Here is a 24,351-nt window from a genome sequence, read left to right as displayed (position 1 = left end):
TTTTCTCTCCACAGCCATTTTCTGATCCTCCTACCTCTTCTTACTAGCTGCAGCACTTGCTTAAATGGAGAGAGCCAGGCTTGGAAAACTTCCTCGTGGCAATTGTTTTCCAAGCAGCTGATCGGCAAACTTCAGGGGCCACGTATGCATTTAGAAACTTGACCTCAAGGGAACAGTGGGTTTTTGCTTAGGAATGTCTATTCGGATCTTTATCTGACTTCTGCCAGGACCCCATTGTTTCTTCTTCCCCTCAGAAGTTTCTTCTGTTAATGACTAGCAACTCTCCCTCCACTGCCAAAACTCTCTTCCCAGTTTGGGAGGCAGAGAGAAAACAGGAACAATCTGGACTTCATTTCAGACAAGTTGAAGGCAATGAAAATATTTAATTTCAGAGGGCTGTGGAGCAGGATCTGTGGTTGCTAAATTAGCTTTTCCTTGTTCCCAGCTGCTTTCCTTGAACATCAGACCCATTGCCTACAGAAACAGAGAGAAGTAACAAGAGGTCCTAGTATCAAATAACCAACAGTGCCTGGTCTGGAGACTGCCAGGAGAGACCCACTGTACCAGCATAAAGGAATAGTCCTTAAAGCATTAATGACCGCCCCAGGACTGGCTAAGGCTGCACAGTAAGAACTCACTCTTCAAGATAACTGCGTAATCGCAGATGCCCTTTCTGCAGGCTCCCTCACCTGTGTAAGGAAAAAAAAACCGCCATGCTGGATTTAAGGAGGAATTGGGCAGTTTGTATGTGCATCATGTCAGATGAGTAGAAATATGCAGGCCTGCGAACACTGCATTTGTATTTTTTTTTAGCTTACAGAAAACTACCCTTGAGCTCCATATTTCCCCAACAATGAACAAATATAGAGATCCTATCCAACACGTGTCATCTGAGTCCAGCAAAACGCTGGCATCTCTGGTTCCCAGCATCAACAGTATAATTTGAAGAAATTTTCTGTGGCATGGTGCTGTACTCTGCCTGTGGCTTTTAAGAAAAAAACAAAAAGGCAAATTTAAATCTTTGGAAAATGCTGTTGAGTTTCATGTTCCCAATGGAGCTGGCACCAGTCCCAGGATGATCTCACCTGCCCAAAGTATCTTTTTCAGCAGCTCTCATTTGGCTTCCTCTCACAGTGAAGAATCTGACTTACAGGTTATAACCATGACTGATGACCGGTAAAGTCCCACAGCACTACCATAGTTTGGATAAGATCTTTATTGCACATGGCCCCTGACTCCAACTGTTCAAGAATTCTTGTCATTCATTCCTTGGGCACCAGGAGAGCCCAAGCAGAAGGAACTACTCCCCATCTTTGTGTCCCCACCCCTTCTTTTTTTCTGGTCCGCTGAGAGAGCACAAGGAACCATCACAGGATGATTCACCCCATTGAAGAGGTGGTATGAACTGGCTGGAGACCAGCTGTAATATGGTTTCCAATCAGGTAAGAGAGAAGACAATACTTTCACTAGAGTCAGGCAGGCTGGTCAATAATCTTAGTTTGGTAAATGTGCTTCTTTGCCACTTTTTAGTTTCATATCCTGCTTTGATCCCTCAAGTTCTTGTACCTGCGCCCTGCACTGTCCATCCAAGCAGCACTTCAAACTGTTTCCATCAGTGTCCCTGGAAGAACTCTGTCACACCAGCTGGGATACTACTCAGTGGCTGGCAACCCTCCAAGAGCAGAATGTGCAGAAGCAGCTTTGCGAGGTGTTAGTTCTGCAAGGAGAGGAGGAATCTGAACTGGGAGCAAAATGAATAACTGTGCAGTTAACTATTCCAGCAGGATGTTATCTTCCCTGCTGATCCTGCAGAACTCTGTACTGTGAAGGAGCTGCCACCCTTCTCTGTGACAGATGGTTTGAACTCCATGTACAGCCGAAGACCTGTTCATTATGCAACCTTTTTGGAGAGCTAAATTTTGTCTATGGGCCCCATGACGAAGTCAAATGGTAACGGTCCATGTGCAAGCCATGCTGAAATCACTGGAGTAACTAATTACATCAGGTCTGCACTTTGTCAAGCACTTTAGGATGCTCTGAGATGAAACATGCTGCATAGCTACTGGGAAGAATGAGCTAATGGTGGATAACAGCTTAGATAGCATCTCAAAAGAGCAAGAAGTAAAATCAACCTGAACGTGAAACTCCATTATATTCTCCTTTATTTCTTAAATGTTAGGAGAGTTATACAACCAACTGATGAGTGATAACAGTTAAGTAACAATAATAATGAAAATTAATTCTGTTACAGCAAAGAGTAAAATAAACTTTATGGACCCAGTCCATAAAGTCCAGACTCAGTCTTGAGAGGAAGCAGAGTGTGCACAGAGCTGAAAAGAGGGGATTTATTTCTTGTCTCCGTTATGTAAGTGCCATGCTGTGTCTCTTTTGGCAAACCAATATTGCACTGTGTAGCTCTGTATCCTCAGTTCTGCTCTCCCCTGCCTGTAAGTCTTGGGCTCTGTGTCATCACCAAGTAGCAGAAATGTAAGATTGTGTTGGGGGCGTTGTTTATTTGTGTCAGCCAAAGTGCTCTCCTTTACTTTGCATTCTAAGTTGTCATCATTAGTTTCCAGGCTGAAATCAAAGGGTCCACCTGCAGCACCACCTCAGACCAGAAACATGCTTTAGAGCAAATCTTCTGACTGTTTCCACACAGCACACTTTGGTTTGCATTTTGAAGCGGCCTTAACGTGCACAAGCTGAATTCATTTCAGAGGAAACTAAACTAAAAAAAGCATGCTCCAGCTACTAATAGTTTCAGTCCAAAGATCAGACTGGTGCAAATCAAAAGTAACCTCCCTTTCCGAAAACACATAAGGTGTGGGTGTCAGGTTCTCAAAACCACCGTTCCACTCTCAGATTTGCTTGTATGGGGCTGCACAACTTGCTAACATAAGTAGAGCCTAACACAGACCAAAGCTGTGACCGCAGTGGAGGAAATGCCACCTGCTTCACTCTTCACTTTGTGAAGTCACATACTATATAGCTGCAGGCACCCCGAGCATCACACCTGTCAGTCTCACCTATGGGGTAGACCACAGCACTTGGAAGGTTCTAATTTGCAAAACCATCTCCCCTTTAAAGCGCCATTTTCAAGTACTATGAGGCAGCTGTACAGTTTAGCATTAAAAAAGAAAATTCACTTATTTATATAATCCCTCTTCCTTTAGCTTTTGTATAAGGATTGTTCATCTATAGAACTGCATGAGCTCAATAACTCTTCAGTTAAGACCTCACTGGCTTATGGAAAGATTTTTTCCTTAGACTCTTTGAAATGGACTCCATCCTCTTCTCCTTTTTCCAAGTCACTGATCCCACACAGGTGCCTTAGTCTTTTATCTGTACTTACTTTCCCTTCTGCAGATGAGCATTTCTTCTATTTATGTCCAATTAAGATCATAACAATATCATCTTCATTCATCTAAGCCCAGGATTTGTACACACAATACTCTCTCTTCCCCTGCAAATTGTCATGCAATGATAAGAAGAAAGAAAGAAGAAAACAGATCGAGGAGTAGCAACACCAAATGAAACATGAACACAGGTGAAATAAAAAACTGTATGGTAGTTTTCCTATCAAGATACATCAAGTAAATCATGAGAGAAGGATAGCATTTTCATTACTCCAAACACAAGGACCAAAAAATATCAATTCCAGGAATCGTAATAAAACTTAAAATAAAGAATCCTTTTCCTTATGAAGAAAGCTTTTGGAAATTTCTTCCTTCCAAAGAACCAAGATAATCTGAGACCAATTGGCATTTAGCATAACCCCTTTTAAGGTCACTGCTGTATCCTTGTTCAACAACAAGAGCTTACCGTCCATAACATTCTAATTATCCTATGAGGTACATTCAATTCTCTTGCCTTCATTGAGCTGTGGAACTCACAGAGAAGTATTTAGCATAAAAATTCTATTATTTTAACTAACTGAACATAAAATGCATGTCTCAGGAAATCAAGATTATAATGGGGCAAAGCCTGCCAAGGGCCTATGAAGTGACAGACTTCATATGACTATGAAGTCTACTGAGATGCAGCATTCCATTGGTAGAGCAATAACAGTGCTTTAAGCAACTCAGGCAAAGCACATTTAGCATTCTCAAAGTGCTGAGCAAATGTTAAAACATTGTTTCTCCCAGTTAGTGTTCCATATCAGAGCGAGAAAGGCTGAAATGAGAGATGGGAGAAAGAGAAAAAACTAATCTGTCTAGGATCTCGCTGAATCTCTAGCGGAGCGCAAACAGAACCCAGTGTTTCTGCCCCTCCGTCTAGTGACTTAATTGCAAGTCCAGCCTTCTTCCAATTTTCACGTGCAAAATCAGCTACATACACTTCATGCCAATGCTAAAGACCAAAAGAATACAAAGGACATACGTAAGGGACCTAAATGGCTTCTCACCAGTATTTGAGGGCAAATAGCCTTTGATAATTCCTCCGCATTAAACAAAAAAAGGCCTTCTCCAGCTCATTATTTAGATTTCTTTTTTTCTGTTTTCAATAGTTTGAAAATACAACTAGTTATCCAGCAGTCTGGCCTGGATCTCTTTTTCCCAGAATTTTAACTTGCTAAATTACATACTGGATGTGGCAGGCTGCTTTTGAAAACCACTGTCCTGATCTTCAGTGCAATCACATACACACATCCCTCTCCTGAAGCAAAAAGGGTTATAATCCCAACTTGGTCTCCCATCTGAATCAGTCTAGGAAATGTCTGACCATTACCCATATTCGAGCTGGTGATCAAAGCAACTCATAAAGCTCTTTTTAGTGCCTGTTTCAGAGAACATATTAATTTCTTTCCCCTTAAGCGATTTTGCAGCCTGGCAGTCAAATAAAATATTTAAATGCCTCTGGAGTTTATGAGTAACCCCGTTTCGAGCTGGTGTCTATATGAGCTATGCTAAGCAATGTGAACTGGCAAGTAAAGATCTCCAACCTTTGACTCACAGACATGAAAGGGAGGGAGAAAGACATTAACGGTGATTACTTGAGACTGTGCCACCCTGATGGAATAACCAGTGCAGCCTTATGCACCTGCAGGAATGGGGCTTGGGTTTCAGTCAGGTCCAGCCAAAGGCAATCTCAGAATGGCTGTCTACGTTTGGGGAAGGGCAGAAAAATAAAATAGGAGCCTGGGCCCAACCCAGGCCCTACTTCCCACTAGCCATGGGTCTGCCCCACTTAAGCACTTTTATAGGGGTGAATCCTAAGTGAGGATAAAGGCAGCTAATTGGAAATCACAGAAACTGTCTAGACAATTGTGAAAGGGCTAAGTAAACTAAAAGATAAGGATCTGCCTGGCTGCAGCATAGGAAGGCTCATCTCCATTCTACCATTTTTCTATTATTATTTTTAATATTTGAAGGCATTAAACATAATGCCCCTCAACAAATAATTCTTCTTTAATAAAGTCCTCACCAGCACATTGTGGTCCATTTTTCACTCTTATGGCAAGCGTGCATTGAAGTACTCACATCCTGGGTTCTGAATAGATGATACAGCTCTTCTGGTACATAGGAGGCCTCACTCACCACTCTTCTGGCAGAGAGCTAGGGAGCTGAGCTCAGCTTCAGCGTAAATGGCTGCAACTCAGCCATTTATCGCACTCACTGTAGTGCAGCCCTGAGATGCTGAGTCGTACTGAGCCCTACCACACAACAGCAGAGATCAGTGTTGTTTGTGGGAGGAGAGAGAGGAGGTCTGAAATGGGATGTCTGACAACACTGGCACAATAAGACAAGACACCTAGGTTGGTAAGGGTGGAAAGAAATGGGGCAGGTATGGGATTTGACATGGATTCCTACTCTGCTGAGACCCATAGTGCTAGACAGTTCTCAAACCAGCCCTGGGCTCTTGTAGCATATGTGCTCATGCAGTGGGCACCTTCACCCAGTCGCGACAACATCTCTTTCCAGTTTGGCCAAGAAACTTGTGCCCCTATTAGGCAGCACTGACATATTCCCAGGTAAGTGCTGAGGCTGCTTACAACAATGGCTGAGACACATACCATACTAGGCAGCAGGTCATGTTTCCAACTGTTTAGCTGATAGACTGAGAAGCTTTCCTTGAACCACAACTACTTGGTCACCAGCAAAGACCTCAGGATTCTCCATCCAAAGGAAGAAATCCATGCTGAGATACCAGCTGCAAGAGAGCATTGCTCAAAGACCAAAACTGCATTATCACCCTCACCCTCACAGTAGTTCCACACAAGCTCTTCTTCACACTTCCACTGTTCACAACACCCTGGAAATCCTACCCCAGTTCCATTCAGGCACCAAGTTCACATGCAATGCCTCCCTCCTCCATTCTCCTCAGACTACCAAAGAGAAGACTAGCAACTCTTGGCACTTTCACTCTTACACAACACAACAAGAACACAATAAGAACACAAGCCACTGTCATCATGCTCACAGTAGGGAAGGCCTTCCTTTCTTACAATGTCCCAAGGACCAGGCGTGTGCCTTGGTTTGAGAATAGTGCCACAGCATATCCCAAGTAGTCAGAGGAGCTGTGCTGAATTGTCATTTTCTGTAACAGCTTTCTGGCTTTCCTGACACTTTAACTTGCTTGGATTACAACACCGAATTCTCATCTTTCAAATGTTTGGGCATCTCCAGCTGACTGTTCGTTTGTGTAACTCCTCTTCAGCCCACAGCCCCGTATCTCAGGCATCTGCTCCCCAAAACAATGCCAAAAATCTACAAGAATAGTATCATCTGCCTCCTCAGCTCTTCTTCTGGGAGCCTGGCCAGTGAAAATGCCTGATAAGGTATTTGGTGGAGTGTGTTGTTACTCTCGTTCCTCATGGTCTGCCCTTGGGAAGTTAGTCCTTTTAACAATCTGTTTACCTGTGTTGTAATCATACCTTTGTTTTGATGCGTACACACACTCTGTGTGAGCAGGATCCACCCAAGGACTGCAGGAAAAATCACATTCCAGATTCCACAGAGGAGCTTAGCCCTCTCCATAATGAGATTTTTGGTTCTGATCTAACTGACACTCGTATTACAGCACTGTAACTCCATCAACTTCAGCTGAAAGTGTCTGCTCATGCCAAATTTGATTTGGTCTGCTGTGAAACAAAAACAAATCAACAGACAAGCTTAAAGTGAGAAATACAGAGTCACGCTTTGAGAGCTCTTTGGAACTAACCCACACACTGCCATACGACAGTAGCAAGCAGCCGAATTTGTGTGCCTCCCCTTTCCCTGTAAAATAAGGCTACTTAAATTTCCCCATTTGTATAATGGGGATATTTACATTGTCCTTTGCGAAGGGGTGACATAGAGACTGTTTGTAGTTTACCTGGATTATTTAAAGTGCGAAGTGACAGTACTGTTCCTCCTGATTTACGCCAGCATATGGGAGATCACAGTCAGGCCTTGCTATTATTTTTCTGATGAATACGCTACATGGAAAAATGCCTGATATAATGATGGCTCAGGGTGGTGGTGCAGGTTTGGTTTATTTAAAAGCAAAACGTCTGCTGATGCAGCTTATAAAAATCATTGATGCATAAGAACAACAATAATATCAGAAAGAAAAGTGTGTGTGTTTGTGTGTGTGTGTGTGTGTGTGTGTGGGTAGAGAGAACAAAAGAAAAGGCCACCAAAATCTATCCTAAGTGCATATAAGACAGATCATCTAACTCTTTCAGGAAGCACTTGCAAATACCCTGGTGCTCAGTGGGGACAAAGCCTATATCAAAACTCTAAGGTAACTGGAAGGACATAATAATAAGAAAAGGCATCTCTTTTCCTTTTATCTATCTTTGACTGCAGCTTCTGGTCCAGCCAGCAGCTTGAGAATGTCTTCATTTACAATATTCCTTCCTGAAATCTGAAAGTAAAGTGGAATGGAGGTTAGCACCTGGAGAATTCAGACCATCCAAAGCAGCACACTGTGACATGGGCTTAGCTATACAGGGACAGGCAATTATTTGCAGTCATTCATGTTTCCAATATCCTCTTCATAAAGCCCACAGTGAGTTATATGGTGTATAAATTATTGCCCAGATCATCTCCGCGGAATCTAGACAAAAGTCATGAGAGCTCTATCAAGAACAGCAGATCTAAGGGAACACCTGAACTCTCTAGATCATCCCCTTTTTGATCACACGAACTGTATTCTAAATTCACATGACATGGAACCAAATCGTCTTCTTTCAGGCATTGGCTTTTTGTAAGTGCAACCCTGCAAACTGTGGGGTTTTGGAAACTCTGGATTAATACTGGAAAAACAATAGGAAACTGAGCTCCTGGGGAGGGAGAGCTGTCTGCTTTTGTTGGATGAGTTAAGTGACTGTCCATTGTCCATAAATGAATTAAAGTTAAAACACTCTCCTCCTCACACTTCTCACACAATGTTTTCTTCCCAAACTCCATAGCATTTTTGAGATCCCTTTCTGAGGTTGTACAACAGGGTGCACTATTCCAGCCCTGCTAGGCACTCTTTTTCCAATTAAAAAAAAAATTCTACTTGTGCCCTGCCAAAAGCTTCTAAAAGCCTAATCACTACTTGCATCTTGTGGCTTCATGATGAAAGGGCAGGAAGGGAATTGGCTTCTCATTCCTGCTACCATCTGTCAAGATGTTTATACATTCCTCATTCGTCTGTGGCTTGGTCAGCTCACTTCTATCTTGCGTTTTCCCCTCCTCCCTCCCTCCAATAACCCATCAGAAGGTTCCTACAACCACCAGTTAGGGTGGAGCAGGTGATTATTACCTTTGTCTAAGTCAATGTTCTTTGCTGGGAAGCTTCTGGCTTGCTCAGCCTTCTCCTTCAGGATATTGTTTTTGTAATCTGTGTAAATGCAATTCAGAGAGTCATTAGAACATTAAAAGAAAACAAAGCTTTACAGGCAAGATGGACATGTGATCAGTCCTTCCCTGCAGGGCTCCAAGCCTGGCATCTCCAGATCTTTAGGAGTAACTCATGGAGTTACTCAGCCACTCAGAAGGAAAAGTGCCACAACTTAATTTTTCCCCGGCACCAGTCAGGTATGCATACTTCAGCTTCCTGTTTCTCATAGCTATCATATATTCTTCCAGCATGTAATAAAAAGCTCTGGATTATCTGGGTGAAGGTCACTTGAAGGCCTTTACTGATACAGTTACTTAAGGAATTTGCTCACAAGGGAGTTCTCCTGAGACACACACACACACAGAAGAATTTGTCCTTGCTGCTGTCCTGGTCTACAGTCTACCCTCTGCAATCCCTTTGTTCTTTACTTCAGCGTTTTGTATTTACCTCTTGTTTTTCTGAGGCCCCTACTATAATTCTATAGCTTGGAACCTGAGGTTTGACAGCTTGGTCTTTAAAGGTTATACTCTTATTTGGCATGCAGAGAGAGAAAAAGGGATAGTGTCTCTCGTTTCCTGGTTTATCAGCATGTTCACTGACATATGGAAAGCTGCGGCAGGTGCGAGCTTGGCATTGTGGCACCTTAAAGTCCTGAGACTTAAGAGTCTCAGGATAACGTAGACAAGGAACAATTTTGCTCTACTGACAATCCACTCCCAAGTCCAAGAAAGAAAACACCTCTGATTAAATTATTGATACAATAAACTGAAGCCTGCCCTTTCAAGCTCTAGTAAGGAGCAGCATTTACCTTTAGGAATTTTGTGAGATCCCTCAGTCAGTCCTACATATCCCAACAATAATACTTTCATAGACCATCGCTGAGATTAGCTTCCTTCCCTTCTCTTCTGCATGTTTCATGTTACCATGAATTACAGTGCAGAGATTTTCCCTCTTCTCTATTCTAGGAATTTAGCTGCAAATTTTCTTCCTATGATGTTCCCCAGGCTTATTTATCCTAATTGTTATCACAGATCCTGGCAGAAAGCCCACTTAATTCACTGAATGGTTTGACATCCAGGGAGGATGAGAATGAAGAAAGCTAAACCAAATTGGCTTCAATAGAAGGTGAAGGCAGTGAACTCAGTTAACTCATGACTTCTTTCTCCCCACTTCAGTCAGCTACAGTTCATACCCACTTCCAAGAGAGATGGCAAGGCCAGTAGTTAGTACTAGATACTATTGATCTAATTTTTCTCCAGATGACTCACTGAGTCTGAGTTAGCTTTTACGTACTATAGGATGATTCCATTCATATTGATGAACGCTTTGAGTTTCTTGGACAGGAAATTCTAGAGAACTGTCTTGTAGATCCTCTTCCTTAAATAAACTGCTTAAATTGGAGGGCTCTTCTTCCCTAGATGCTATCTTGATCTTATTCTATATCACTTTGCACTTACTTGAATTTGGCTTTGAGTTGCATGTCAAAGAACTCCAAAAATTTTAGGTAAAACCAAAGAAGCTGTACCTCATTACTGATCAACCTCATCAATCAGCCTCTAGGTTAACCCAAAACTCAGGACTGTCCTCTCCAGCTGCAGTCTCCCTGCTTGCACTGACTTGGGGGTTGAGTTTCTCAAAGCTACCATTTAAAATCAGGAAGCTAAATCACTTCAAACTGGGCATCTAAATGCCATTAGGAAATCCTCAGTTTTGACCTGGCTTGGAGAATGGTTGCTAGCTGATGCATACCCAGCCTGATGTCTTCGCTTTTGTATTGAGTCAGATCTGTTGTGTCGACTGTTGTAAATTCTTTAAGATTTACATCCTTCCTGTAAAAGGAATAACAGAGAAAAATGGTATTGTCACATCCTTTAAGATCTAGTCCTTTCACACTTTTTCACAGTAGCTTTTCTAATACTACTTCAGAGAATTTAATTTACATGCTTTATTTGCTATACATCTGGAGGATGGTTGAAAAAAAACATAGAAGATTCTCTATTAAGTACTGGCAAATTTCATAGTAATCCATGTAGAATCCTTTTCAGTTTCTACAAGGCTTCCCTGGAGAAAGCACGATAGATAACAGCACTCGTAGCCAGTGCACATGGATACTTTTCTTGGTTTTGCCTCTAACCAATCAGATTTCAGAAGGTCACGCTGCTTATCAATGAATTTGGTTCTCCTCTCTCTTGCTTTTACTATACTTTCTATTATCACAGTGAGATCTCTGGCTAGTTGGCTGTTTTTTCCACGGCTTTGCCTAGAGCCATTTTAATACATGCAATAAAAGGTCAGGGAACCCAGACAGAGGATGCTGGACTAGGTCCAGCTCACAGTAGGGTTTATAGTGGACTTGTACATTAGTCCTTTACTATTAACTCCTAATGACATCTCACAGAAACATGAGCTGTGAACCAATTCCTAAAGTATAACCAGAGGAAATGCAGTCACCAGATCAGACATACAAACCATTCTCTCCTTCCATGCTTTGACAGAAACATAGTTTCTCCCTGATATGCAATCATTATGCAAGTGTATATTATGCAAGCCCTAGAAACATTACACTAATAATGACTACAGGGTAAAGCTGCAAAAGAACTGGCTGCTAAGCAATGAATAAACTCCATGAAACAGTGTATGTTTTACGTGGTTATATGCTTATTAACTAGAACAGAAAGGCAGCTGAGGCTGGGGCCCATAAGTTCGCATTTTTATTAAGTATTCTAGTCATAGATAATAGATCCAGCAATTATACTTACTCTCCATACTTCTTCACATTGTATTCATAACCTAGACAGGGAGAAGAAACAGAACAAGCAGTTGTAGCCAGTCCAACTAACCCCCCTCTCCACCCGCCCCCCAAAGATAAGCAGTGATTCTGTGATAACAATGCCTAGTACTTATTTACACAGTTTTCTTTATCACAGTGCTTACAATGAGCACTTTCACAGTCCCCCCGCAACACATAAGAACTCATGTGTGTTCCACCGGCACAAGGAGCTCCCCCTTCCTCTACTCACCAGCCTTCTGGTTGAACTCCTACACCTCCTCCTCCAGATGAGTGACCAGACATGAAAAACTACCACCATCACCATATTTTATTTCTTTCTACCTCCCATCTATTACTAAAATATTTAGCACATCTGTCATCTCTTCTGTGTTGATGCTGCACTTGTCCATCCCCAGCCCATTGTTTAGGCCCGCATCCATCATGTGCTGCAGGTGCCAGTTTCCAGAAGCCTTCCACATGCCAGGTATCTAACTGTTGGTCTTACCCCACCCAGCAAGGAGTGATGGTTGCCAGCTCCTTTTCCATAGCAAGATCAGGGCCAGGAGTCTGCCCTCTTTGTGACTGCAAAGTAACTCCACTTAAGTCAGTGGAGCTGCTCCAGATAGGGAGCATGTCCCATTTTGTGTTGGTGCTAGTCCCCAACATGTAAATAAGGATGAATGCGGTAACGCAAAAGAACTCAACAGAAGACAGGCATTCCTCAGTGTATGCTTTCTTTTGGTATCCAAAGCTATTTGTGTGAAAGTCACCAAAAGATCTCAGCATCCACTCATCTTATTGTAAGCAGAGAGCATCACCCCAGTACAGAGCGGCCAGCAATGACCTAGACCTCTTAGTGCCTAAGGGATGCACACAGGCCCTCTGCTCTAGGTGATTTTCACTTGCAAAGAGCAACTGTCCAGCAGTTCTAATCTTCTCCCCTTTAACAGAGCAATTCAGCAAGTCAAGGCCTTGAAATTTTTACAACATACTAATGAAGAATCTTGCTTCAAATCAAATTCTGCAAAGACTTTGAAGGTTGCTGGTTTTACAGAAGAGGATCACTGCCTTCAGCACTGTGCTTTGTAGTAATTATTTGCAGGATCAGCTCTCCTGTCCTGAGGACATTCCTGTAAGTACTATAAGGCCAGTCTTTTCCAGCACTTACCTCTCTGCCGGCGCTTGCGGGTGATGAGGACAACAATGATGAGGAGGACAATGAAGAGCAGCAGAGTTGCCACGATGTAGCCCAGCTGCTGGAAGAAGTGTATCCGGCTTTCAGGGATGATGACATTTATCACATTGTGGCCCCTGACAACATTTGTATCTGATTGCAAAGGAAAGAAAAACAGGCTGATAATTGTAACTGGCATCCAAAGCAAAGCAGGGTCCCTGGTGGGCCCATCTGTGAAACCTACAAGTATGCTCAGTTAAAGATTCTTCTGAACTGCATGGGGTAAAGAGTAAATGGCTCCTAATTTACAACATACAGCATCTTTGTCAGATGCAAAAGATCTGTGCTCATCCCAAGACCATTCTCCTTTTCAGGAGTACGAAGTGTAACAATGACCGTTTCCCTTGCTGCTGCCTGGCTGTCAGTGTGCTGTTCTTGTTTACTGAGGAAAGGAAGTCCAGACAGAAGCCACACTAGACAGCCCCAACTCTCTCTGCAGGGTAACACAGCCTTCCTCTGGGTCCCTTACAACATACGTACCATGTTGCTTCGGCTCCAGACAGCTAAAGTATGAAGCAGCCCCTCCCTGCCAAGGAGTATAATTTACAGAGTAGGAGGAATTTTCAGTGCCAAAGAATGAATTTCCTTTTAAATGAAACAAAAAGCAATAAAATAAATAAAATAAAAACTCGTAAAGAAAAGCCAAGACTTCATTCCATTTGTGGGTGCAGCAGCATTTCAGTTCCTCAGCACAGGGAATGTTAACTCAAAACTTTTACGTGGAACATTTTTGTAAATCTCAAATAAATAGGTCAATGTTTTACACATACAAAGAGGAAGCAACGTCTCTGCTTGCAACAGGGAGAGCATTGGACAAACGCAGCCCAGGCACAGAGAGCAAACCCATAAGACATATCATGCTGTGGTAAATTTTTCTGTTCAAAATAGAGTTGAAAGGGATACCTTCTCCCCCTAACAAGGAACATTCATAGAGCCTCAGCAAGCACCATTAAGGAGTTCTGGCCTACCATTTTCTTGGGAGTTTAAGTCCTACGAATTAGTCAGGGGAAATAAGGGGAAAAGATAGGGACAAATACCTAAGAGCCACAGTACGATTTAGTAGACGTGTCCTAAAGACAGGAATAAGGAGCCTGTAATCCTGGGTTCCAGCCTCCAAATCACCTTGTTTCTAAGCAAATAATCTGAGCTCTGTTTCTCAGCTTCTACCACACATGTTTAATTATAAGCACTAGTCAAACGTTGCTCACTGTTATTCCATGGTGACTGGGGAACATTCCCTGGGCTAACTATGGACTGATATCAGCAGAAGCGAGAGCAGATTCACTTTCCTGTTTTATTTGTTAGTAAGGCTTGACACTTGCAACAGCAGCAGTGGCCAAAAACAGGACTGGGTCAGAGCTGTGCTGGCACCTTTCTACACATCCTCTGGCACCTCCATGACACTGTTTAAGAAAGGCCGCCTTCTCTTTATCAATCCATCACTTCACACTGAGCCTGTCTCAAGCAAAGACTATGTCAACAGTAAGCACTGATCTTGTCACGGGAACCAAGGAGTCATGGGAATGAGAGCCAGACAGCCAGTCTTGTTTCTTATCAAACATCCTTTTGACCCCAGTTAATTGTCTGTATTTCAGCATGGCCAGATCTCTCCAGGAGCTTTTCAATGTTCTCCTTTAAGTGAAGTGACACCTTCAGCACCAGTTAAGGACAGAGCTAACCAACAGAAATAAGAATGTCGCAGCTGAGCTAAGCCGATAAGTTTGTTATGACTGCAACAGCTGGTTTTGCTTTTGAGGCCATTTGGGAATGTTAGAAACGGCTCGCTTCCATCAGTATAGTACCACCAACATAGCTGAGTCCAGAAACTCAACGTTCCCCCCAAGAAACTCAGCCCCAAGAACACTAATCTTGTCTAACCTTGCCTTCAGTAACATCAGGTAAACAGCTCATGAAGCTAATCAACTAATCCCTTAATTAAACACGTGAGCAATCCAGGGCCTCTGGGTATGAGAAAATGCTTAAGTATAAACTAGAATTAAGACAATAGGTCCAGGCAGTTAAGACTTAGGAAGCAGTTAAGACTTATCATTGTGCCTGGGTCAGCTCTGGCTCTGGAAAAAGCAGGGAGTAGGTAAGAGAACGCCTACTCCCCAGTCACTCCAGAAAGGTCAATTGAAAGTGATCCCTGCTGAAACTTTTGGAGTGCTGACATAGTGGTTGGTTCTGGTCTGTTGGTACTTTGTTTTCAGTATTTAAAAACAATAACACTGAACAAGATGATGGTGGATTGAAATAAACACTTTGAAATCAAAGATGATTCTTTGCTAATATTAACAACAATCCTAGAAAATCAGGACTTTTTAGCCTCTGCTCTGTCCATTTGGGTAGCCCCACCTTTCACTCCAGCAACACTCCCCTTTTTACTGATATTGCTAGATGCTGTATGTTTGTTTGCTGGCTCTGTCACTGAAAACTGGCATGTGTTTTATAACAATAGCTAAGCTAAAAAAAAACCAAACCAACAAACCAAAATACCTATTTGCAAAGCTGTAAACAGCATAAATGGCAGTTCCACTGTAAAAAATCCTGGCTCACGAAGGGCTTCAGCAGCTGTCATACAGTGATGGTAGCCACTGGAGCAGTAGCTGAGCCAGAAGTCAGTAGATATAAATGTATGCTGTTCCTGAGTTTTTGCCTTCCCACAATACTTCAAGATAGGATAGAAGCTGGGTTACACTTCAGTCAACTTTGGAGAGGTCACTAAAACAACAACAGAGACAAACATTCAGTAACTTCGGGCCTCCCTGGCTTACTCAATGAAATAATACTAAAAATACTTATCATATCGATTTTTCGACAAAGCACCAGCAGCAGATTGCAAAGTCCATCATCAGGTGCGCAGTGGAATATATCCCCATTTACAGTTGGGGAAACTGAGGCATAAAGTCACAGTTCACTCAGTATCAGCCAGTAGAAGAATGGCAGAGCCCAGAATAGTATCACCAAGATAATATAGATTCTCTTTCCCATCCTTGTGTTACATCAGAATTTAAACTGAGGTTATGCAGTTTTATTCTGCAACCAAGAACTGATCTTTTAATATGTCTCAAAACGGCATGCCCATCTGCCTCCCCTTATTGCTCTAAAGTCTCCCAGAATATTCTGCACTGTTTACTACCCAGCTGGATGAGCTGATGTTCTCTCTCCTGCTTGCAAATCAGACTTTCAGAACTGAATTCATGCATGAAAACCCCAGATCTCACCCTTGGATCCATACAAATGACATCAGTATGGTGCACCTCGGAGGTCAAAAGGGGCTTACATACATGAAACAGAGAGTCTGAATTAAAAGGAAGACCACTATGGTGATCTCTGTCTATTGTGCTACCAGATAGAACACCACCAAGGAATCAGCCAATCTCACTGCAGAAATGATGGAAGGAAACGCAAAACAGCTGCTTTCAGTAACTACATCACTGGACTAACAGCACACAAACTTTGGGCCCTAGTCTAGAAACATATAATATTACGCATAACCTAGCAAATGTGTTTGTTATCCTGTAGGCATAAGCTAAATACAGTGGTAGGAAATGGCAGGATCAGGGTGTTGCAGTTGGCACTATCCATTGCTAAGGAGTTGGGTCTAATGAGAATGGTTTCTCTAGTCCAATTTTGCACTTGTTCTCTGACTGAAGTGTATCTCGCTCCCTTAATATACACTAGGATTTCTGAGAGTTACCAGATGTCAGCTGGCTGCTCTGTGTCTCAGTTAGCCAAACTGTAAAACAGGAATACTTGTATTTACTCCCAACCAAGAATGGGAGGCTTTAGTGAATTAAATCTAGTAAACGCCCCCAGAGACTTGGATACAAAAAGATCACTGAGGTGCCCAGTAAGAAATCAATTTCAAAGACATGTGATTTGTTTTAACTAGTTGAAAGTTTGAATGGCAAGGGGGAAAAAAAAAAAGCACAGATCTGCCTTTACATTACTCTATCAAAATGGTAACAGTCAGATCCTTCTGCTGGGAAAAATGGAGAGAGCTCCACCAAGAGAGCTCACAAATGGTAGGGATCTGGCCCATTTTTTTTTCAAGGTTGAGAAAGGATTGAGAGTAGTTCAGCAATAAGCAAGAGAAAGAATGGATGTCCTTCTTCAATCACTTACTCCAAAGAAAATACAGGTAAAAACCCACTAAATTAGTAGACCTCCACCACATTATACTGCTGGGACTAAGAGCAGAATCGAGTCTATGTTTATAGTTCAAAACAGGATGAAGTTTCCTGTCTGGAAATGGCTCTGAGCCTTGGAGCTATGCCTGGAACTAAGACTGCTTGCTGAAAAAACTCATTGCTTTGCTTTTTGTTATCTCCTGACGTTTCATTTTGGTTTTATGTTATTGCCCCAGAAGAGTTCTATACAGCTTTTCAGGGAGTGGGGCAGTATCTCAGCCTTTTCCACTATGCACAAATAGGGCCTGTCCCAGGAGGCTGCTCATCAGCAATGTGTTTGAAATAGGCACTCTGGATGCCTCGGCTTCCTTCACATTCCCATCGACTCAGCACATTTTTGTGTGTGATGCTCTCAGACCAGTTGAGTGTTCAGCGCCCCTTGGGGACAAAGCTCTTCTAAAGCTATTCTGTTTGGCAATGGAAGTTACTTGCTTTGCTTCAACCATGGCCTGTTAGGAGGATGCCTCAGGATGCCAAAGTCTGATCAGACAGCCAGTCGAGGCAAGCATGATGCAAAGTTTCTGAGAAACTTCCATTTCATGTTTTCCTCATATTGTACAGGAAAAAAAGACTGATTCTTGCTCAGATCTTTCTTCCATCGCAGTCATCAGGAATTTTGTCATTTATTTCAGAGGGAATAGAACTGATCTGCTTTTTCTACTGGTGACCATAAGAGACCAATGGAACCTACCTAAAGGAAGGTGCCCCCTGACCACATTGACCTGAAGAAGAATCTTTTCAGCTAGTGCTGGAACACACCTCTCTCAAATGAGACCAACAGCCATCTAACATCACACAGCAACACTAAGCAACAGTAGGGAATATGGCAAAGAGAAGACAGACCACTGAAATGGAGAGAGGAAAGTAAACAGGCAGAGTTTGACCCTCTGCAGTCAGATGAGTAATAATACACTACTAGAATTTTAGTAGCGGGGCACTAATACGGGACTAAGATAGCTCAGTCTGGATTAAATTACCTGTAGGTTCTGTCCAACACCTGAGCAGGTAGATAACTTGTCAGCAACAAATTGGATAACCGCTAGGAAACACAAAAATAGATTCCTGGATGGGCAACTCTGAAAATAAGATGCAGTTTCCATCTGCACAACGTGATCTGAATAAGGCTCACAGGTAGCAAAACAGCCCCTTGCAGAGAGACTGATATTTGTATGTCCTGGCCTCTCTGTCAGCTCAGCCCCAGCAGCCACCTCTCCTCAGTACCGCCTGGGTTTTCTAGACACTAGTCTCAGTCTCAGGAGGGAGGTTTAAGTTTCCGTGACTTGAAAAAGCCAATTGCTAGAGCAGAATAGACCTATTTAAAAATGTATGAAGCATGTCAAAATTCTGCAGAAAGCAGCCGATAAATATTAAATCACAATGAATATTTTAAAGTGTTAATAAGGAACAATACCCAAAAGACTAAAAAATTATTAAACCGAGGATTTTTATGTTAGTTTTCTGCCTGAGCTGAGCATGATGTTTGGGGTTTGGACAGGCTGTCAGACGATACTCACTGCAGTGGAAAATGTGAAAAATCAGTTTTAAAAAAAAAAAAAAAAGGGGGTGGAGGAAAATTCCTGATGCTTGATTCTGCCCAGTCTGGCATCTTGTGCTGCCTAGACCTCAGTGCAAAGGGAAGAGAAACACTTACAAATCTCTGCACTGGTAAGAATAGCGGCATGTTTTAACACCAAAGGCAGAGCAGAATCAGCTCCCACCCCCACCCCACACCCTCTCCAGTTCCGTACAAGCAATCAGAAAAGTTAGTCTGTTAGAAAAACTGTTTGCCTTAGGGCATGTCAGCATTGCTGAGCAGAACAGGCTGAAGAGTTGCCATGCAACAAAGCAAACAGAAGCTGGACACGATGTCACTGCAGCACTCCAGGCTGGGCAATTAGACCTGATGGGTGGGACACTCCACTGCTGGTGCGGCAGCGTTAATGCAACTCTACAGGACCCTTACTGGTACCTCTAGATCTACAGCTCCAAGTATACCAGTGTAATGGAAACAGCACAGAAACAATCAAGCCCATACACTAGGGCCATGCACTGGTAGTGAAGGAGGCAAGGTCTCATCTACTTCTCTAACCCTATGGACAAGGATAGCCCCTGGCTCAGACATGGGAAACCTTCAAAGAGGAAATGTCAGCATTGCTTTAAATGACACTGTCACTTCAGTGGTCTCTATGGGACTTCTGCAGGAAGTGGAACCTCTTACTGGCCCTAAGTGATCCCTGCAGACCCCTGTGGAGGGACTGAAAAGGCAAGGTCATCTTGGTACTTGGGGCAAAGGACTCCTGAGGTGAGGATGGGGAATCATATGTCATGCTCCTGCCCCATGATTTACCTGAGTTATTGTACTACAACTCAAAGTTGCAACCAGAGATACTCATCTCTTCCTCAGGCAGGAGAACCACTCCACAGGCCACTTACCTATAGCTGGGGCAATGTTGTGAGTGGTGAGGTTCACCACCTTCTTCTCTCTCACTGGCTCTGTCACAAAGACTTGGTAGATCCTGCGCTCATGCAGGCCACAGTAGTGATGGTGCAGGTGGCAAGAGTACGTGCCTTCATCTGCACTCTCCAGCTCTGAAATCCACAGGGAGAAGTCACCCACAGCAAAGGCTGTGTCAGTGATGTTCATCTTCTGACGAATAAAGAGAGGTCCATAAGAGCGACGTTCCCCAGAGGCATACAGATCAATCAGGCGGTCAGCCCGGTCATGAGGAACTCCTGGGGGCTGCCTGTCCCAGTGGACCACTTGCTGCTCCTCTTCACTATGCCGTTCAGTCCAGATGTGGTTCCGGTTCACACAGGGGAGCATGACAGTGCTGCCTTCCAGGGCAACAATCACAGCCTTCTCCCCATCCCAGTACTGCTTTGCTTCCTTGGCTGCGGAGATGACAGGTGACAAGTGACAGAAGTAGTACACCTTGGTACATGCATCCTTACAAATTTGTCTTATGCTTAAGGACACCAAGACTCACCTAAGGTTGCTCTCAAACCCTGCACTCCTATAACACATCCCCTAAAAAGATCTTCAAGTGCTACAGGGGGAACATGCTTTGTTCATGCTCATTTCAGCAGTTAGTAAGGAAAGAAGCACACACAGATCTTCCACATCATATGGTCAGACCATCTTCCCTTCCTTATAACTGAGAGTTTGTCTCTAGCTTCAGAAAGCAGGAAGTGTGTTTTCTCTCCAGACTAAGCATGGAATGAGAATAACAGATTTCATCTTCAGTATGCTGTGTCCCAGTCCTCCAAACAGCTTATGCAGGCTCCATACAGGAAATGCTTTTCTGCCCACAAAAGCCCTAATTGCTGGAGGAGTTTAGGAGCACTGTTCTGCATTTTGTTCTTGCAGAGGATTAATAAAATAACCAAAACACAAGTGAGCAGATTGGGGCTCACAGGCCGGGCTGGATGTTTTTATTGCAGCGAAGCTGTCAGAACAGCAGCAGAAAAAACGCACTTGTGGTCTGTCCCATCACTTTCTTAGACAACTCAGCCCTTCATCAGCTTCCTAGCAAAATCGGTCCCAGTAGCCTCACTCGTGCATTATATGAAGGTTGATCTAAGTGAAATGGCAGTGTGTAGGTGGCACACACTGTGGTTGCCAACAGCCCTTAAAAGCTTGCTCTTAGAGCAGTAGCCAATGGGTAGTCACGTGAGGATGTTTTCTTAACTACAGAGAAACTTACCCCCTCCCAGGGGTAAGTTCACTGACCCCTGTATAAGTCAGATTTCTGTGGCTAACCCTAGTGACGACGGACTGTTGAGAGGGATGTTTTACTGCTGGAGCAATAACAGGACAGTTAGCTAACTGTTACACTGCCTAGTGCAAACATTTAAATTAATGGGCTCCTTGCATTGTTTGGCACAGGCCAAGCAAGAAGGAGAGAGGTTCATAAATATGTATGTTGAATAACATTTCTGAAATTCAGTGACTCTGATAGCAAACAGCTGCACAGTGAGCACCACTGTCTCCTGACACATCACAAGACTCTTGCAGCACCTGTGCCCTGTACCTGCAACTGACAAGGTCTGAGCAGAACCCTGCATCCACACTGCTCCTCTTGGATGCTAGCAGGACAGCATGCAAGGCCTGCCCAAATCAGCAGTAAAATCTCCTTGTAAACTCAGAGTCCTGATGGCCAGTGGACTCCAATTGCCAGACGAGGTTCCCTGCACAAAGGTGTCTGCCACACCTACCTTTTTTGGTGATATCTAGTTGAATTTTCACAGTTTCATATAAGTGGCAGTAGTGATGGTGAAGATTACAGGAATATGTGCCTTCATCACTCTCTGCAACATCTAGTACAACAGGGAAGAAAGGGGAAGTTGAATGTTCCATGCCGAGGCAATGATTACATTTGTCATTTATGCTGAAGCCCAAATGCTTGTATGGTGACAAAAGGGCAGAGAAGAACCTGACCTAATATAATAATTTGTTCAGTTTACTTGCTTTTGCTTGGAGCATGTTTATATTAACAGAAGGAAGGAGAAAGCTGATTTAAGTTTAGCTAAGAGCAGGGTAATCTTGAGTTCACAGTTCAAGCACAGTCAAAGGTCCATGACGAGCCCGAGTGACTTTCAGGTAATGAATTGTTATCAGTTTCTCTTTTAAAACGTGATTATTCCAAAGGGGAATAAAACGCTACTGACAGTGCTGCAGAGAACCTCATTACAGTGATTTTTTGGAGAAAAATGCTCTGTAAAATAGTCACTTGCACTGGAAGACACAAAGCTAATTTAGTCATGAAGCTTCCTCTCTAGAGGAAGCAAGATAAGAAGAGATGCTGTTTAGTACCTTTGATAACCAGTGAGAAGTTTCCATCTGTAAATGCATTCTGGGGCATGAATATCCTCCCCTGGTTGTAGGAGCTGTAGACACGCTGTTCACCAGCTGAGTACATGTCACACAGCCTCTCCACCTTGTTATCTCCATAGTAGTTGCTGTATACGTCCCAGTGGACTACACGCTGGCGGTCATTCAGACGATCCTGGGTCCACACCATGCGGTAACTCTTGCAGGGCAGGACAGCCTGAGACCCCAGTGTAGCACTGATATTTAATACTGACACCACAACACTGTCTGGGTTTGAGGCATCAGCTGGGACTGAGAGCCAGGAACAAGGAAAGAAAAACAGAGTTATTAGATTAATAGCATGTGAAGAAGGTGCTAGAGCAGGACTCAATCCTGCTCTGGAATCTCTGCACATCTTCCACCCAAAATAAAGTAACTTTCAAGACCAACACAGATCTCAGTCATGCAGAAGTACAGTAGAAAGTCAATAAAAACACTAATTTCATGCAGTGAAAGCAATGTCTCCGACATCTGTTATCAAGGTCTACATTTGACCTGTCCTACCTACCCTTCCTAATCCTAATCCCCTGTCACATCAAAGTTTAGAGACACTTGTTCATGGCACACTTGGCCCACACCTATTAGTCAGCCATGAAACCCCCATTCCATGTCATGAAAGCAGGGTCCCTCTACTTTCTTCTGGTAATCACAAAAAATAGGCAGAATACAAATATGTCACCTACCTGAATATAAGTTAACAACAGAACCTGTTAAAGGAGATAAAAAAGAATGTTACAATAAAAGTAAGAAAAAATATAAATATACTCATAGCCAGCAGTCATCTCCTCTGTTATTACTGCATCTATTCCTCCCTTCCCTTTAATATCCTTATTTAACAAACATATTGTAGTAAAGCCCAGAGGCTCAGACCTTGGTTGCCTCACGTTGCAGAAGACGCGGTAAACCTACAGCAAAGGACAGTGCCTCACTCAACAAACTCATGCTTAAGAGCACAGTGGGAAATGCTTAGCCTGCAACTGAATTTCACTCTACCCATGTTTTTATTTCATATTACCTAAAGCCACAGGACTTTTTCCACCATGCTATTCAAAAATAACACCAAAGGTATGTGTCAATGTATCACCCACCAGAACTGTCTGAAAGGCCTGTTCTGCCCCAGAGGAAACTAACACAAGTTGTGTAAGAAGAAAACAAGAACCCAAGGAGGCAGGAGTGGGCAAGAAGGGAGGCATAGGCATCATAGCATCTGCTTGGTCCTGCATAAATAACGTGGCACCAGTGGAAAAAGGCAGGCAGGAACAGTTCAACTTGCTCTTATCACACCACTGAGACAGAAATTCCCACATTCTTTTTACCACTTTTTGTTCATTTCACTTATCCTAGACTGGACCTTATTCAGACTAAGAGAATATGGAAACAAATATTCACTAGCTTTTGTTGAAGCACTTGCCATGCAGTTGTCCCAAGGCAGTCACAGCAGTGTTTACCATCCCTTTCCATTCACATACCCTTTGCCAGTGGTAGCTCTGTTTTGAGACAGCAACTCCATCTCCTGGGCTCACACCACTGAGAGGTGAGACACCAGAAAGAAGGTCTTGTCTCCAATGGTCTTTCTCCCTCTCAAATGTCTACCAATGGGAGCCAGCAAAAGCAGTGAGAAAAATGCTGACTTTGCATGTTGCTGCTGACATATCACTTAACTCATTACACAGACTTGCTCTGTTCCAGGATAGATAGGACAGCATTTCACACACTGACAGGAAACTATAAGATATGATGGAACAAGGAGATAGACCCAAATGCTCTTGCCAAGACCAAATATTCATATTCCAGTTCTTGTCTGGCTGTTGCCTTCATTGCAGTAATTTCTAGCCAGCACACCATAACTAATATGGGCTTTACTTATTGCTGGTGTATAGCCAGCAAGGATGTAGCTCTCCTATTTCCTTTTGGAAAAGAGGACTTGCTAGTGTTGAACAGGGCACACACATTTGCCTGGGAGTGCGAGCCTTCTAACATGAAAGAGACATGTTTTGCCCTTCCACAAAGCCTAGTCAATCAGGAGGAGGGACAAGAAACAATAGCAACTCTAGACTGGGTTCAGCTCATCTTTCACTACTATCCCTGTGGCAACATAGCTTGTCCACAGAAAGAAACAGCAGGAGAACACTGGATGCCTTTAAAGAACTAGCTAGATGTCACCAGTTAAAACCCTGCTCATTTTGTTCTGTTTAACCTTTGTGAAATTAATGTGATACTTCCATTTCTATCTCTTTCTTAATAGACACCACATCTCAGTCAACCCCTTCTGCCAAGACAAAGGCCTTAACGGACCTGGAGACTGAGCATTTCTTTCATTCCCTGCTGGTCAGAGCTGACAAGGTGGAGGGGAGAGGATCCACACTGCTGATCCACTAGATCAAGGACTAACAGATGACTTTCATCTCAGAGACTCCAAACAAAACTCCTACACAATTGGTGCTGGGATTAATGCATTTAAGGGAATTCTTCA

The 24,351-nt window shown here is 43.1% G+C and overlaps 1 protein-coding gene across 6 annotated transcripts in view; it reads right to left on the bottom strand.

Moving 5' to 3' along the window:
• Positions 1 to 2,145: 2,145 nt before the first annotated feature.
• The window catches only part of MXRA8 (matrix remodeling associated 8), a 47,497-nt gene continuing 25,291 nt past the window's right edge, over positions 2,146 to 24,351 (bottom strand). For 5 of the 6 annotated variants that reach the window (XM_068916383.1, XM_068916382.1, XM_068916385.1 and 2 more), the window contains 9 exons: positions 22,562 to 22,585; positions 21,822 to 22,130; positions 21,224 to 21,325; positions 19,442 to 19,900; positions 12,750 to 12,908; positions 11,571 to 11,601; positions 10,561 to 10,640; positions 8,734 to 8,811; positions 6,875 to 7,848 (listed from right to left, as the gene is read on the bottom strand). In XM_068916383.1, the coding sequence (XP_068772484.1) occupies positions 7,823 to 7,848; positions 8,734 to 8,811; positions 10,561 to 10,640; positions 11,571 to 11,601; positions 12,750 to 12,908; positions 19,442 to 19,900; positions 21,224 to 21,325; positions 21,822 to 22,130; positions 22,562 to 22,585 (1,268 nt within the window). In that variant the 3' untranslated portion in view covers positions 6,875 to 7,822. Of the gene's footprint in view, positions 7,849 to 8,733; positions 8,812 to 10,560; positions 10,641 to 11,570; positions 11,602 to 12,749; positions 12,909 to 19,441; positions 19,901 to 21,223; positions 21,326 to 21,821; positions 22,131 to 22,561; positions 22,586 to 24,351 lie in introns of all 6 variants that reach the window. The other variant, XM_068916380.1, reaches the window with a different exon arrangement.

This window comes from Struthio camelus, chromosome 21 (genome assembly GCF_040807025.1).
Source record: "Struthio camelus isolate bStrCam1 chromosome 21, bStrCam1.hap1, whole genome shotgun sequence".
NCBI lineage: Eukaryota > Metazoa > Chordata > Aves > Struthioniformes > Struthionidae > Struthio > Struthio camelus.
This window is presented reverse-complemented; position numbering and strand designations above follow the sequence as displayed.